Genomic DNA, 16,314 nt, shown 5'->3' on the forward strand with positions numbered 1-16,314 from the left:
GTGTGTGTGTGTGTGTGTGTGTGTGTGTGTGTGTGTGTGTGTGTGTGTGTGTGTGTAGGAGTTGCTAAAGCCCCGTGTCCTCAGGGTAAGGGGATCTTCTTCAAAGCAGCCGGCTGGAAGCCCAAGGCCGCTGGGAAAACTGTGATTCCTGCTTAGATTAATCATTGAACTAGTAATGGGCCTTTCTCTCTCCATGCTTTATTAATAAAACCAATAACAACCTAAAATACAAGAATACACATTTATGTAAGTACCAAACCCCCTGAAGAGTATTTAAAACAAAACAAAAAAAGAAAACTAGAAAAAACCTACAACTAGAGCTCTATTTTATTTTTTTAAATAACGGATCGATGTGCCTGAATCGACCAAATCTGCAAGATCTGGGGCTTGCTATTCTTTTGAAGAGGAGAAACCCATCGAAGTCGACCCGCTGAGCTGCCTCCCAAAGATGATAATTCTCACTTTTCCAGATGCCTAGGTTTTCACAAGCCGGGCTTGTATCCCCAAGCTCCCTTCCCTTTCTGAAGCTCCCGATCACTGGGCTTGATCAGAATCTGTTATCGAAAAGAGAGCTGTGATGATTCAACCCAGGCGAACGCAGCAAATCCACATACGATTTGTTTGTTGCATTGTTTTGATCTTCACTGTGCTTTGAAGTGTCAACTCTTATCGTTGTGTACCAGTTACTGGGCTTGGTGTGTGTGCTGACCCTGCATTACCGAGCCTACCAATGCTGGGATATGGTTACTCCCCTGGTACTAACGTATGGGGTCTCTCTCTCTCTCTGTCTCTCTCTCTTTCTCTCTCTCTCTCTCCTCTCAGATGGATTCACGCCCCTGATGATCGCCTCTTGCAGCGGAGGAGGTCTGGAAACGGGCAACAGTGAGGAGGAGGAAGACGCCTCTGCCAACGTCATCAACGACTTCATCTACCAGGGTGCCAACCTACACAATCAGACAGACCGCACGGGCGAAACGGCCCTCCATCTCGCTGCCCGCTACGCCCGCTCTGACGCCGCCAAGCGCCTCCTAGAGGCCAGTGCAGATGCCAATATCCAGGATAACATGGGGAGGACCCCACTACACGCTGCCGTGGCCGCTGATGCACAGGGGGTCTTCCAGGTGGGCACCAAGTGTAGCTTATCAGCAGACCCTTCTGAGGCATATTTCCTTGTACCAATGAAACATATTCAATCAGGTCTTACTCAACAGATAATGTTTGTAGAGTATAGCTCTCCAAACCTGTATTAATCTCATATTGGCAGTTCAAAAAGACCCGTACTGTAGATCTCACATCTTTTCATTACCTATGAAAAGATTTTTTTTAACTGAGTCATTTTCTTTCCATAGATTTTGATAAGGAACCGCGCCACAGACCTGGATGCCCGCATGCACGATGGCACCACCCCGCTGATCCTGGCAGCCAGACTGCCCGGGGTAGAGGGCATGGTGGAGGAGCTCATCAACTGCCACGCTGATGTCAACGCCATTGATGACTTTGGTACGTTTGGGTCATTGACTGTAGACATTTCCAATACGAAAATGTATGCATTTTAAGTCTATTTCAGGACACAAATGTGTCTGAAATAACATGAGGAAATTGTAGTCAGGTTTGTTTGGCCAGTTTATACCTGTTAGGGTTGTGCTCAATGTGTTTATTTGTCTCTCACCAGGTAAATCTGCTCTACACTGGGCCGCAGCAGTGAACAACGTGGATGCAGCCATAGTGCTGCTCAAGAATGGAGCCAACAAAGACATGCAGAATAACAAGGTGAGCAATCTATAGTTTTTCTGCTGCCTGATAAAAACAACCCAAAGTCTGTCTGAAGGGCTGCCAAAACAGAAGTGAAGAGGAAATGCAGCCACTATTGGAGGACAATGGAACTAGAAAAAAACACTTTATTGTTTAAACCAAGGTGTTTTGGCCTGTAGCCTTCATCAGGGTTTTACAGTCAATGCAATGAAGGAGGCTTTTATATGTTAAGTTGGCCTCCTATGAGCTCAGGGACACATCACAATGGGAATACAACAGCAAGGTAAATGAGTTGTAAAAATCTGATCAATAGTATTTCAATATAGTCCGTATGAACATGGTGGTTACATGTTGGATAGACCAGTAAAATGTTGGTACATGTTTTCAATAGTCACTACAGTTGATAGTAATTTTTCCTAAACATAAACATCCTTGTTTCTCTCTGTCTATCTCAGGAGGAAACACCTCTGTTCCTGGCGGCAAGGGAAGGGAGTCACGAGACGGCCAAAATCCTGCTGGAGCACTTCGCTAACCGTGAGATCACCGACCACATGGACCGCCTCCCGCGGGACATCGCCCAGGAGCGCAAGCACCACGACATCGTCCGGCTGATGGACGAGTACAACCTGGTGCGCAGCCCCCCCATGCACGGCTCAATGGGCACCACCCTGTCCCCCCCGCTCTGCTCCCCCAACAGCTACCTGAGTGGCATGAAGCCCCACATCCAGAACAAGAAGGCCCGCAAGCCCAGCACCAAGGGCATCGGCTGCAAGGACGGCAAGGACATGAAGGCCAAGAGGAAAACCTCCCAGGACGGCAAGGGGGGCAGCCTGCTGGACAGCTCAGGAGTGCTCTCCCCCGTCGACTCCCTGGAGTCTCCCCACGGCTACATCTCAGACGTGGCGTCCCCTCCCATGATGACATCCCCCTTCCAGCAGTCCCCGTCCATGTCGCTCAACCACCTCCAGGGCATGTCGGACGCCCACATGGGGGTCAACCACATGGGCATGCCCAACAAGCAGGAGCTGGCGCGGATGCAGTTCGATCCTCTGCCGCCCCGTCTCTCCCACATGCCTGTGTCCAACGGCTCCAATGGTTCGGGGGGCATGAACGGCCAGTGTGACTGGCTCTCCAGGATGCATGCCAGCATGGGCCAGCCCGGCCAGTTCAACCCCATGAGGAGTGCTGGTGTCGGGCAGGGAGGTCTGCACCAGGGTGGGCAGCACAGCATGATGACGTCGCTGCACAACGGGCTCCCCGCCAGCGCACTGTCCCAGATGATGAGCTACCAGGGTCTGCAGAACACCCGTCTGGCCTCGCAGCCACACGTCCTACAGCAGGCCCAGCAGCAGATGCAGCAGATGCAGCACCAACAGACCCTGCAGCAACTTCAACAACAGCAGCAGCAGCAGCAACAACAGCAGCAGCAGAGCATCCAGCTCCAGCACCAGAACTCTAACACTGGCACCGGTGGCGGAGGCCATGCGGTCAGCCAGAACTTCATCAGCAGTGAGCTAAATGCCTCGGAGCTCCAGCAGGGTACGGGGAACGCCTCCATGCCCATCCACACCATCCTGCCCCAGGAAACCCAGATCCTTCCCTCCTCCCTCAGCCAGTCCATGCCCAGCACCCAGTTCCTCACCCCGCCCTCCCAGCACAGTTACTCTGGCCCCATGGACAACACCCCCAACCACCAGCTTCAGGTGCCCGACCATCCCTTTCTGACCCCCTCTCCCGGGTCTCCCGACCAATGGTCCAGCTCCTCGCCGCATTCAAACATGTCTGATTGGTCAGAAGGCATTTCGAGTCCACCAACCAGCATGCAGTCTCAGATTGGACATATCCCTGACCAGTTCAAGTAGAGCATTTGTATCATTCTACGCCGAGATGGACTGATTGATATTTTTGTATAAAAAAGGCACTCCTGAGAAAAAGAAAAGAAAAAAGATGGAGCTATGAACTGATTTGACCGAAGGATCTTTTTATATGCTTTTATACTAACAGTAAGAATTTACCTATGTTTTATTCATTCTCCTTTTTATTTATTAATGTCTTATTTATACTTTGTATCACCTGCTTACAGACATTTGGGATCCAAGGTGTCAGGCCATAGGTAGGGGAGAGAAGGTTAAACTTTTAGAGACACTGTAGCTCTGCTTATTTAATGTTAGTTCTTTTGTTTGCAGTATACCGAGTTAATTGACATACACACTGGGTATTTATTTGTTTAAGAGTTTTGGCCTTTTCATTCTCTTCAGATTTTTCATCAATCTCTTTTGCTTCTTTTTGTATAATCTTGTAAATATACAACCGTGATTTAAGGGCATTTTATAGAGCATATTTTTAAGTTCCAGTGTTATCTCAATTTGTGTTTGAATTTGTGAAACGTTCTTGTTGAGTTCAAGACCATTGCATTTGTATGTCGACAGAACAAACATTTGGAGAATTCAGTCTTATTTTTCATATTTTCCATGTTCTATGTGCAGGTCCACCAAAAACAAGAACGAGCTACTGTACATTGGTTTCTAGAGCTGTATGTATTTCTTTAATCAATGGAGCAACAGGTGACTACGCCTCTTGATTCAATTGACTGTGTTGGGTTGGGGGTGGGGGTGTGGCGGGGGGTAAATGTACAGTTTAAAGCCAGCTTGGAGATTGGCAGTAAAAACAGGCTTGAATATCTGTAAGTCCTGTGTCCCTTCTTCGTTAGTAGTCTATTGAGAAGTGGTCAAGTTGTATCAGATTGTCCAGAGGGATATGGAAATTAACTTTCCCTCTCCCTCCAATTGTTTGAGCCTATGGCTGTGTTGTTGTTTCGATGTAAATATGAATATACTTTTTCCCTTCTAAGCAGGATTTTGTTTCAGAAATCTGAAGTCTTAAGCATGCCATTCTGATAAAACGTTTCACAATGATCAACAGTAGTGTTTATGATACATACAGAACATATATTTTATTCAGTATCATCACTGAGGATGACATAAATCTAAAAGATATATACAAACAACCTAAATATAGGAGATATTTTAAGTCCTAACAGATTCAAAAGAACAGAAATATTGAGGGTTTATCATTTGCTATTTATTAACTTTTCTGTGATACAAGATAATCCACAGAGTACTATTTGGACATTGTGTTAGATGAATTTTTACTGATTGTAAAAAGGAAAAGACTGTGGTGTCCTATTTCTATGTTGTGTCCTCTGATTATTTGTGAGACACTCTGAATGGTATAAGTTCTCAAAATGTTTGTTAAAAATCCTAGGCCATAGTAGAATTGTAATTTCTGCAATAAATTACCCTCCTGCAAAGTTGTAATTTGCATAAAATGTATTTTTTTCTTAACTGTACCGTCAGTCTGTACAAATGTTTCTTGATATGATAAAGGATGCTGTTGCGTCTCATGATTTGATCTCGTCCTCACTGGTCTTTGCTTTCTTTCTGAAATCAGTCTGTTCACTTTCGATACCCAACCTCAGAGTATACCAAGATCATATCAATGACACTTTATTTGCAGCAACAGACATTTGGTCCCAAAGTATGACGACGAAGACAAATTGGTTATCATGCACACTGATCTGCTAGGTCTAATCACAATCTTTCAGAGTATGTCTCCCTCTTATGGTAGCTTTCAGAAACAACATTGATTCAAGAATCAATTTTACTGCTACTACTACTAAGTCAGTGAGACAGTGACATTAGTAAAATAAACAATTTCATCTGATATTAGATGAATATCTAATGTTTGAAATATGTTGAAATATGTTGAATGCGTTTATTTTATGCTCAGGGACCCCTATCGGTATTAAACAATATTTCATTGAGTGTGTATGATTTGTTTTCTGGCATTTAGTGATGAAAATCAGCCAGGTAGCCTATATTTATCTATATATTTTTCCTGCAACTCTGTCACAGCGAGAGAAACTTTATTTGGTCTCTTTCCTCTTCTCCATTCCATTATGTTAGACCAACATCAGTCATTCAATGTTCAGAAATATGCTCTTATTGACCTCCACATGAATCTTCCTCTAACCTTGCAGGTAAGGTCAGCATTACTAGATGCTTAAGTGAATTGTACAGAAAAGCATATATATTAAATCTCATATATAATATCCTTAGAAAACAATTGTAATTCTTCATTTTTAGACAGGTGTTTAGAGGAACTGTTACTTTGTCTTGGCTAAAACTGTATTTATTGAATGAAAAACATACAAATAGAATGTTCTGTCAAAGAGAACCATGCTCATTAGAAAGTATAAACAGTGTGTAGTAACAGGGAAGTGAATGTTTTTTTTAAGCATCATGACAAAAAGTTGAAATTGAAGGTGATGAATACATTTCACTCTATTTAATTGTTTTATTTAACCAATAATTCCATTGGTTAATCATACATTACACTCAGAGCAGAGTGTTTATTTTTGGACAAGCAAAAATTCAATGGCAGCTATGGAGAAATAAGTTTGGATTTATTAGACAAACTGAACACAGGCTCACATTCAGTGCAAAGATGGAAACATTTCAAGGGTTGAAAATAAATACAATGTCAATGTACCTTTCTATACATTATTTTCTTATTGTACATGTGTCATGCTCCATTTCAAACTGCGTTTTGCTATGAACTAGCGCCCATCACATGACAACAGTCAATGTATCAGAACATACAGTAGTCAAGATCAATGCATAGTTTCAAATTTCGAAACAACTTCTTTTTTTTTTACATACTTTAAAATTAAACCGTTAGGATGGAGTCAAAACCGGGCAAGAATGTGATAAATCTAAATGCCTGTTGTCATTTCATAAATTCTTGTAACATTGTGGAAATAAAAGCTTTATGTTTGCCATTCCTGAAAGTTGGTATTTTTCTTCTCTGATATGAATGTTGCTCTGTGTAAGCTAGTGGAACTGAAGTGCAATAATTACAGAAAAGCATGTTAGTCTTTGTATTGTTGATACAGTTTGGAAAAGCTCTGCTTTTATCAACAAAAATGCATTTACTGGTGCATAATATATCTATATTTTTTTTGTGTGCAAGTTGTATCTGTATTGCCACCAGATGACAAAACACATCAGTGTGAAAGAGGGCCACACTGAATACACATTTCCTTGTCAGAACAAAAGTGGTGAGTAAATCAAGTCATGATAAGATAAACAAAGCACTCCTGTTAAGTGAATAGTGTAGACATCATTTTACAACACATAAATAGCTGCATTAAAAGTTGTTAGTCTGCCTTTGAACGTATCCAAGAAATTCAGCTATTGCAAAAAATTATATTTTCTTAATCTATCCTTAGAATGGACAACTTCTATCCTTAGAATGTACAACTTCAGCAGAGGTAATAGAAACCCATGATGAACCAGGCATGACGAGTATTGAGTCGGTTGAAAAAAATAAGAACAAAAGGTGTTTGCAATTATTCATAATAACAGTGTGTCTTGATGTAATAAAACATGATTTTAATCTGCAAGCAGCTCTGTATAAAAGTGATAGGAAAAAAATGTTGTACTGTCTGCTGCAGAGGTGTGTTACTGGCTCTATTTCAGCGTATTCACTGTTGAGTTACTTTGGAGTTCAATACGGTTCACCCATCTATCCAACTCCTGTCAATTTTGATGCACTTGTCTTGACTTACAGTAAAAACACTTCACATAAGGTGGAGCAGGGTTACTGACTAATTACTATTGCAAGACACATCCTTTAAGGCATCTGACAAAAACACAAAAAAATATGTATTGAAGTGGTAGAAAAGATGACAAGTTCAAACCGGTCAATTTTGCTTGAAATCATTTCCTTTTCCTATGCTGTGGGTGTATCATCAAACCATCCCAGTCGGTACCGGTTTTTTCTTCAAAACAACAGAAAAACAAGATTAAAGCTGAACAACTTATAAATACTATTACAGTACATCACTGAATAAGGGAAACATACAGTATTTCAAAATAAGTGGACAATCTTCAATATTTGAAACATAAACATCTATCTTGTGTAGGCTCCACTACCAAAACACCTACACCGTCAATCGTCACTTTATAAGAGCATGCTCTCACAGAGACCCAAAAAAACAGGACATTCAGACACAAAGATACCTCTATCTAGCCAATTTGGAGTGGTTCACTTACAGAGCGTTTAAAAGATGAAAGAAAACAGTAAGCAAATACAAATGTAAGGTTAAATGTCAGGGGAAAAAAAAAAGGGCAAACCCTTAGTGGCTCCAGAACTGATCATTGTTTGCGTCACAAAAGTGTATGTGCATCTCCATACTGCCTCTTTATCCACCAGTCAGTGTGACAGCACAGCAGTAGTCTTTTTTTGTTGCCTGGGTATGGTAACCTTGTGTATGGCTTATGGATGCTGCCATCATCTGGTTCTAGGAACCAAAAGTTCTGCAGTTCTTTAAGTGTCAAGTTTCAAACAAGAGGACTTGGGCTCTAAAGTTCTTCATAGTCTCCACCCTCTCTCTTTGCTGGACCCTCCCCTCCTGCCAAGAAATCCTCCAGATCGTCCACGCCCCCGGTTTTCTTGGTCCGAGATTTCTTCTTTTTCTTCTCTTTGTCATCTCCCGTTCCCGTTCCCGTCTCCTCTTTCTCCTTTTTCTTATGTTTCTTCTTCTTGCTGCTCTTGTCATCGTCCTGAAAGAAGAGAGACAGAATTCTCTCTCTGAATGTCCTCATACATTTTCATTTTGGCCACAACAAATATTAGCAAATTCTCTGGACAAGACCATGAACTGAAAATAATTACCTCTTTGCTTTTCTTCTTCTTTTTCTTCTTTTCTTTTGAGGAGTTTCTGCTTTCCTTCTCTGAAAATCAATTGATACCAGATTGATCGTTTTAAAGCGGACTATGGAATCTAGTGCATCTATCTATGCAATCAACTAATAAACAAACACATTGGTAATTCCAATGCAGATATCAGCCTGGCCTGAACAGAAGTACTAGGTTCGGAATTGAAGGCAGAGACAGTTTGCTAGACTTGCCTTCCTCCTGCTCCTCGCTGCTGTCCTTGGCTCTGGGAGCCTCTACCTCCTGGATGCCCAAGCCAAACAGGTCCGTGTCGTTCTTGTGTTTGAAGGACAGAACCGCAGGCTTCAGAGGCTCAGGGACCGTGGCTGGAATGATGTCATCATCAGACAGGTCAGAGAGAACAGGTACTTCATCCCTGACTGGGAAAATGTCCTGTAGAGGGATGCAGAGGGTAGAATGATCAGCAAACATTTCACAAGTGTGACTAACAACAACTGATTACTTCACTACATATTTTACCAGGACAGTTGGTCTGAAGATGAATTCGTGCCACAGATGCCAACTGCTAAATCTCTCTAATCTCGCAATCTGGTTGGCTTGATCATGACAGACAAGCCCAACAACAAAATCAGTTTGCTCTACCGTGGTTATCTTTGGGGTGTCTGACTCCTCCGAGTCAAAGTCTGGGTCATCCATGACAAAGGAGAGCATCTGCTTGGCAACAGGGGCCTCTGGGTCAGAGTCTGAGTCCTGGGCCTGAGGAGTTCCCCCCTTCTTCTGCTTCCCTCTGAGCTGGCCTGGCTGTTCCGCTACCGCAGGCTGGATCAGGTTGAGAGAGATGAGTTCTGCCCGCTGGGGACCTGTGTCCTCCTGGAGCTGGGCAGGAGAAGGAGGAAGCATGGTCTCTGGAGCTTTGGCAGCCACCTGGGGATTTACTGAATTTGTGACTGACCTAAAATGGGGGAGGGAAATGGCATTTTAAAAAAGACATTACTACAGGTACCATCACATGTTTGATAAGAGGTTAGGTCATCCAAATGCCGGGCTTACACTTTGGGTTCTGATTCGCTGTCCAGATCTTCATCCTGGGTGACAGTGGGAGGAGGCTCTACCTCTACCTCCCCCTCCTCATCGCTAGACAATGTGATGTCTTTACGCGGGAGGAGGGCGTTGGGCTGGGGCAGGGGGGGCTCTTTGTCATCTGGGTCCAGTTCATCCTGGTAGCCAGCCACCATAGGGTTTCCTCGGTCCTCTCCATCACTAGGACACACATGAAGAACACAGGCAAAGGACAACACAGTTACGCCACACAAAATAGTTGGACATACGATACTCTACAGTTGGGATGAAATTGTTTACCCAATCATTAGAAAATGTCAGCCCTAATATGTCAATAATACTAGTAGGAACTGAACATGCAACTGAAAGAACATTAGTATGCGCCATCATCATCAAAAATCACTGTTTGTTATGTCTCATCCCTTTAATTCACATTCCGTATAAATGAAAGGGTAGAGTAAATAGAGCCATCCGACAACTCTCAGAGCAGGTGGCAGGCTCCAGAGGGCTCTGTGTGTTCTAAACTTAGAAGTATGAGGAATAAACTTGATGGCGTCACAGCCGGAGGGTTATGTTCTCATCTGTGAAGTCCTCACCTGTCACTGTCCACGGCAGGTGCCGGTTGGGGGGTGGCCTTTGCTTTTGACGGGAGGCTGTCCTCCAGGAAGCTTTTGTCCAGACCCTCATCAGGAACAAAGTCATCCACACTCTGAACTGTAGCAGCACCTACAGGGGCTGGGGGCTCTGGGGAGATATCACAAGCAAAAGCAGTCATCAAAGTGACCTATGTTAGCTTATCATCAAACCTCACAGCCTCAGTGAAGTGTTTAAAGCCCTGAGGACAGCTGTGTCCCTGAATACATTTTCTTTTCGATGTCTCCTATTTTATTTTTTCTGAGATAGCCACACTGTGAAGGGTAAGAATGTTTTTCAAGTGTATTAAGTACTGACATGGTACAGTTCTTTATAATATACTGCATGTTTCTACCTAGAATACACACTTCCTCCAGTACAAATGGTGGTCATGTAGTGCTACCACTGTATGGAGGGTCTTATTATAAAAAAAGAACCCCCCCCACCACAACATGAAATTCCAGTGTCAAGCAGTGCCGTGATCCTTCCTAATACTTCACACATTCCTTCTGTTCAAGATGTCTTGTGACTATTTCCTGGTCTTGAATCAACAACGTTCAGAAGGAGTAGTTTTCTAAACCCCTGCTGTAAGTACTTAAGTACTTATTAAAGAAATGCTTCTTTCATCTACATTCCTCACAGGTAGCCCTACCTAAACTAATAAGAACAGTTCTTCCAACTGATCCTGAGCTGTGGCAATGAAACTGACGTTGGCACAGAGACCAAGCCCTGTCTTCCATTATAAAGCAGCATGGCCAGATCCACTGAGCAATATTGACACACCAGACTGACCTGGCACTGCTGCAGGGACCTCTGGGGTGGGGGTGGAGCCAAAGAGGCGTGAGATGAAACCGCGTTTCTGAGGAGGCGGGGCTGAGGCTAGGGCGGGCGCAGGGGCCTGGGCTGGGGGTCCGGGGGAAGAAGACGACCCAGGATGCTCAGGAGTCGGAGCAGGGGGCTGGGATTCTGCAGCAGGGGAGACAGTCTCACTAGCCAGGCCGGGAGGTGGAGGAGAAGGACAGGGCGATGGAGATTGTGCGACCTGGAAGGGGACAGGCGGCTGAGGGGTCCCGGGGCTGGAGCTGCCAGTCGAGGCCCCACTGGGGGGGACGATGGGGGACTGGGATCCGGGAGAGGAGGGGCTCTGCCCGTTGGTGGGACCAGGAGAACCGTACCCTTTACCGCGCAATTCCACGTTCTCCAAGAAACTGCCAATAACAGGAAGGGAACCATTAGCACAGAAAATAGGACCGTCTGTCTAACTAACGAAATCTCTTAGCATTCTGCTGCATGTGACACACACGCACACAAGAGAGTAAAAGATATCACTGTACATGTCATAGTTCTGATCCTCTGTCTCCTGCTGCACTGAGAGCTCCTCCAGCGTGGCGTCCATGTCTAGCTGGTTGGTCTCCAGCTGCCGTAACAGTGTCTCCCTCTGCAGAGATCAACAACGCTGGGAATGACTAACCGCGAACCAAGGCGCTAATACTTCTTTCACAAGCTCTTTCACAGCTCCCTGCACAGGGTGTGCGTACATACAATCAGGCAGGCAGGCTTTGGAGTAAATCTGATCTGATTTCCTCCCCTCGAGTTGGTAATGATCACAGCAAAAACTGTGAAAAACGGTGTTTCTCAGGGTATATATTATCATAGATCGTGCTGATCCATCATCATAGCAATTTACAGTAAGGCAATTTAGGATAACAAGGACACCTATTTGAAAATAACAACCACAACAACAACAACAACAACAACAACAACAACAGCAACTAACCTGAAGTTGCAGGAAAGGAATATTGAAAAACCTATGCAGATATTTCAAGCCAAATCCGTTCTTCATGGAGGACTCGGCATAGTGAATGTAAGAGGAGCCGAAGGGTCTGCAAGACATCAAAGGTTTTCTCAGTGAGGTAAGCTACAGGATAAGTCTCCCATGCCAGACACTGTAACCTAGCGGTTGTGAAAAGAATGCGAGGTAACATAGGACACAGACAGCTTATCGGACTGTGACTCTTAAGTACGTCTGGTTCTGAGTGAGACCAAAAGGAGAAGAGGTGTTCATCACCTGTTAAGACCTGCGATGAACTCTCGGATGTCATCGGGGAGAATGACACGGTGCTCGCCCATGTCCCTGTGGTTGCCGAGGACACACACTGGTACGTGCGTGGGAACTTTGGGCAGTTCTCTCAGGATGTAGTTGAATGTCCTGTAACAACAGCAACAACAACAACACGGAATAAACAAAAAAGACAAATCTATATCATTGGTCTCCATGTGTGAGGAACTACAAATGTGTGTGGGTCAATTCATACGTGGCCGAGTTCAGAGTGAAGGCAATGTTAATCCGTTTCACATTGTTCAGACTTTGAAGCTAAGCAGAGTCAGTCATGCTTATGGGCGAAAGCCTGCCTTTGAGTGCTATGTGACTTGTGAACAAAGAGTTTGATGAAACCTTACACCCATGCACCTTGATTAATTAAGAGTTTATTGATTAAGCATCAGATAAACAAAACAAAGACTTACCATTGCTTGGTGATGTCAAACATCATGATCACCCCATTGCAGTTCTTATACACATCCAGGAACTCAGCGTCGAGGGCCATCTCATCAGACTGGAAAAAAAATCATGTTGTTTATATAGCTGAATTACATCTAGTCTAATGCAGAATGATGTATTGCTATTTATGATCTACTAGGATATACAGATAATGAAACCCCCCCCAGGGAGATTCCTGAGTTGACCCAAATAAAGGAGAAAAGATGGATTGTACTCTTCAACAGAATCATCATGTGACCATCACCTCTTGCGGTTCATTCTCCAACTTCAAATTCTCTCCTCGCTTTTTGCCTCTGCCTGTGGGAGTTCAAACACGAGAAGCTGCAGTTCAGAACATGAAAACGTTGCACATGAACACACTTGAATGGTTGCTGCAGAAAGTAGCCATGTGAGATTGCTGTACAGTATACATCTACTTATATATTGCTTTTGTTAAAAAAAAAAACATGCTAACACAAAAACATAAACAAACAAACAAGTACAAGCTGACTACTGACTGACTACTCAAAAAGACGATCTACAACTCAATCCCTCTAGCGGTCCAGTTTAGTCTGCCATACAGGGACATGCATAAACAAACTTAGGACTATTCTCACAGGCAAACATTATTAGCTCTGTTAGCTCCAGCTCATGGCTTACAAGGTTTTAGATGTTTCCCTGTCTAGGCAGCAATCATGAGTCTCTTTTTTTCAGCCACACTGCAGACTATTCAACGGCCAACCGTTAGTATATTTGCATTCAGATAACACGGAAGCACAAGACACGTAAACCCACAGCCAACAAGTCAGTCTAACGTCAACAAGCTGCAGAGACTCTCACCTACACCCTCGGGTAGAGGATATTTTTGGCCTGAGGCGAGCGCAAGAGAGAAGTGAGAAAAAACAACATTAATACTAAATGCACATACAACAATAAGACAGATGTGAGGCCTGTGTCATTTTGGACGCCAGGAAGAGTAGCTGCTGCGTGAGCAACAGCTAATGGGCATCCTAATAAACTAAACTAAATGACATAATAAAGACAGTTCTGAACAACACATAGTAGGCTTAGGACAGATGGAGAAGAGGATAAGACCAAACACATGGCGACAAACTCTCTAATAGGGCAGCAGACCTCAATGAGGATTCCCTTTCAGTGAGAGAAAATGTGCGTCACCTCGCTCACCTTTATCCACAACGTCCCACACCTCCACCTTGACCACGTCATCAGTAGCTGAGAGATACAGAGAAATAATTAATTGAATTACAGTCATTAAAGGGAGCGGTGTAACTGACAATCGCTCACGGATTCAAACTCAGACAACCATCATGTGTCCAAAGGTCATGTGAGTTTCAAGACGGATGATTCTACCGATGACAGCCCATTACATAGCACATATTGTACGGTTGCTGGGATTACTACAGGACGGACAGAGCTGTCTATGCACCACATACTACAGGAGGAATTCTACAAACAACCTACAGTACCATTATACATAGACATTTTTACTAATCACATGTTCTTCAAACAAAAGCGTTGAAGGGAACACCATGATGGATACTGTGTGCTCTCTCTCTCTCTACTTCTACTAACACAAAGACAGGGCACATTTTTGTCTATCTAGTTCAGACTAGGCTACGTCTCAAACCTATTGGGAATTAGAAAAGAAATACCTTGATATGGGCCCACTGAAGTAAATTAGAGTTTCAGAAGCAAGAAACATAGATGTTATAGTCATATGTTTTTAATAGGGAAACCGTGGGATGAACAAACAGCATGTTATGAAATAGTGTTGTTAAAACAGGAATGAAATAGTGACTAAGACAAAGTGGGTAAGGCTTGGGTAGGAGCCCAGTGCTCTTACTTTTGTAGTTCCAGTGGATGCTAGTTGCCTGGATCTCCTGAGTGGGTATGTATTCATCCACGAATTTCCTCCCCTGCAGTCGATGCCACAGAGTGCTCTTGCCAGTATTTCTGTCCCCACGGATGACTATTTTCACTTGGGGAAAAAGATGATTCACATTAAAACTCTCGGAATACATTGTATACTACACAGCCTATGGTTTACTGTAACAGCTTATTCCAACACAACTTCAATGTGTTTCCTGAGATGGATGTTACATGCAACATGGATGTTACATGCTATCAGATTTGATAGCTTTGATTGCATGCATGCCTAATCATGAAAAGGATGCAACTGTTAGCTATAGCTAGCTGGCTATCTTAATTGCTACCCTGTCACTTCCATTATACCATTCGGTTTCTGTCAACATAAAGCAACAAGGCTGCATGATGATGCAATACTTACTGTTATATTGGACCCCTTTGGCAAAGCGTCTCTGTAAGCTCTGGTTCATGGACTGCAGGCCAGCAGGGATGTTCTTGTCCCTCAGTTGTCCTGGTTCAGAACCAACTAGCTTCTTCAAAGCAGAAAACATCTTGAGAGGAGTCTGATCTAACTAAAATGGGTGAAATAGTACTCCTCCAAAATAAACTGGATCAGTATCAAGTCTACTGACACAGATTTCAATAGAGGGGTATACAGGGGTAACTAATGATGAATAAGTTACGCATCCATAAGCACTTCTTGTTATAATGAGAGGATTACAGATAACTCTCTCAGAAATAGACTAGGTCTATAGAGCTTCATCAGTCGAGGTGTCTGGCATGTCTTCAGTTGCCATCATCTGCAACAACATAGAAGTGTAAGGTAAGGTTAAAAAGGTATTTGTATTTAGTTGGCCAACACTGAATGTTACCTTTTAGCAAGCCAGTTTATACGTGCTAGCAGGTAGACACAACAGGCTGAGATGGTGATCAGATTTGATAGCTTTGATTGCATGCATGCCTAATCATGAAAAGGATGCAACTGTTAGCTATAGCTAGCTGGCTATCTTAATTGCTACCCTGGTAAGGGAAAGAAAACTCATATGCATTGGGATTAGTAGCCATCTATCCAGCTAGCCAGTTAGTTGCTAACCATCTAGCTAGCAACGTTAGCTGGTTGGTTATATAATTAACATACTACAAATGCGAAGGACACACAGAATCCTATTGACACCAAGCATAAACTCGACATTGTCTATGTTGCTACAGTAGCTAGCTAGCGTATGCTGATGATGTGTCCCAGCTAGCAAGCCAGCATCATCACTACAACAATAGTACGTCCACTGTGCTGTTTTCCTTACCATATACAAATACCTTCCGGTAGTTAAAAAAAAAAAGATGAATCTATATCGCTTACGTGACAAGGTTATATCAAAACCACATCTTGTCCTTTACCCTGATGTGGACTGAAAGATGCAGCAACATTCCATAGCACTAGCAGCAGCACTGACAGCTTGCTTGCTTCCTGATGCTTGCTCCTCAAGCCTCTCTACCTCCCCGGCTTTGATTTTCTTCTGGCGTCCCCTATTGGTGGATGTGGGCCTAGCTCGTATCCACGCTATCATCATAAAACATTAGAATTGCTATTTTCTGTAAATTGCAGTGTTTTTTATTACTAGTAACATACGATCCTTGTGAAGAAAAAAAATATACAAGGTGGAAAACAAGAGTGTTCAGAATACTACAACTGTAGCATACACCAC

At 43.5% G+C, this 16,314-nt stretch overlaps 2 protein-coding genes across 6 annotated transcripts in view; one reads left to right on the forward strand and one right to left on the reverse strand.

Moving 5' to 3' along the window:
* Positions 1-5,163, forward strand: part of notch1b (notch receptor 1b) — a 35,931-nt gene extending 30,768 nt beyond the window's left edge. For both annotated transcript variants that reach the window (XM_083673489.1, XM_083673490.1), the window contains exons 31-34: positions 823-1,121; positions 1,350-1,500; positions 1,673-1,770; positions 2,208-5,163. In XM_083673489.1, the coding sequence (XP_083529615.1) occupies positions 823-1,121; positions 1,350-1,500; positions 1,673-1,770; positions 2,208-3,614 (1,955 nt within the window). In that variant the 3' untranslated portion in view covers positions 3,615-5,163. The remainder of the gene's footprint in view (positions 1-822; positions 1,122-1,349; positions 1,501-1,672; positions 1,771-2,207) is intronic.
* A 1,033-nt stretch (positions 5,164-6,196) lies between these two features.
* Positions 6,197-16,097, reverse strand: LOC310807116 (rab-like protein 6). Of its 4 annotated transcripts, none has more exons than XM_083673422.1 (17): positions 15,969-16,097; positions 15,033-15,411; positions 14,589-14,723; positions 13,910-13,957; positions 13,565-13,594; positions 12,990-13,042; positions 12,712-12,800; positions 12,254-12,394; positions 11,963-12,068; positions 11,520-11,623; positions 10,978-11,393; positions 10,149-10,296; positions 9,544-9,753; positions 9,136-9,445; positions 8,727-8,925; positions 8,491-8,549; positions 6,197-8,378 (listed from the first exon to the last, which is right to left on the reverse strand). In XM_083673422.1, exons 2-17 carry the CDS (start codon positions 15,160-15,162, stop codon positions 8,178-8,180), a joined length of 2,379 nt encoding a protein of 792 aa, XP_083529548.1. In that variant the 5' UTR covers positions 15,163-15,411; positions 15,969-16,097; the 3' UTR covers positions 6,197-8,177. The 4 variants fall into 4 exon arrangements, with proteins under 4 accessions (XP_083529548.1, XP_083529549.1, XP_083529551.1 ...); XM_083673423.1 differs by having other exon boundaries at positions 15,913-16,053; XM_083673425.1 differs by lacking the exon at positions 13,565-13,594.
* Positions 16,098-16,314: the final 217 nt, after the last annotated feature.

The sequence above is a fragment of the Argentina silus genome (assembly GCF_951799395.1).
Source record: "Argentina silus genome assembly, chromosome: 7".
NCBI lineage: Eukaryota > Metazoa > Chordata > Actinopteri > Argentiniformes > Argentinidae > Argentina > Argentina silus.

Excerpts from the sequence above, each read along its gene's own strand:
- LOC310807116 (XM_083673422.1), bottom strand. The coding sequence starts at position 15,162 with ATGTTTTCTGCTTTGAAGAAGCTAGTTGGTTCTGAACCAGGACAACTG. Across the intron at positions 11,624-11,962 it reads TTCCTTTCCTGCAACTTCAG|AGGGAGACACTGTTACGGCA; the intron begins GTTAGTTGCTGT and ends TGATCTCTGCAG. Across the intron at positions 8,550-8,726 it reads CAGCGAGGAGCAGGAGGAAG|AGAAGGAAAGCAGAAACTCC; the intron begins GCAAGTCTAGCA and ends ATTGATTTTCAG.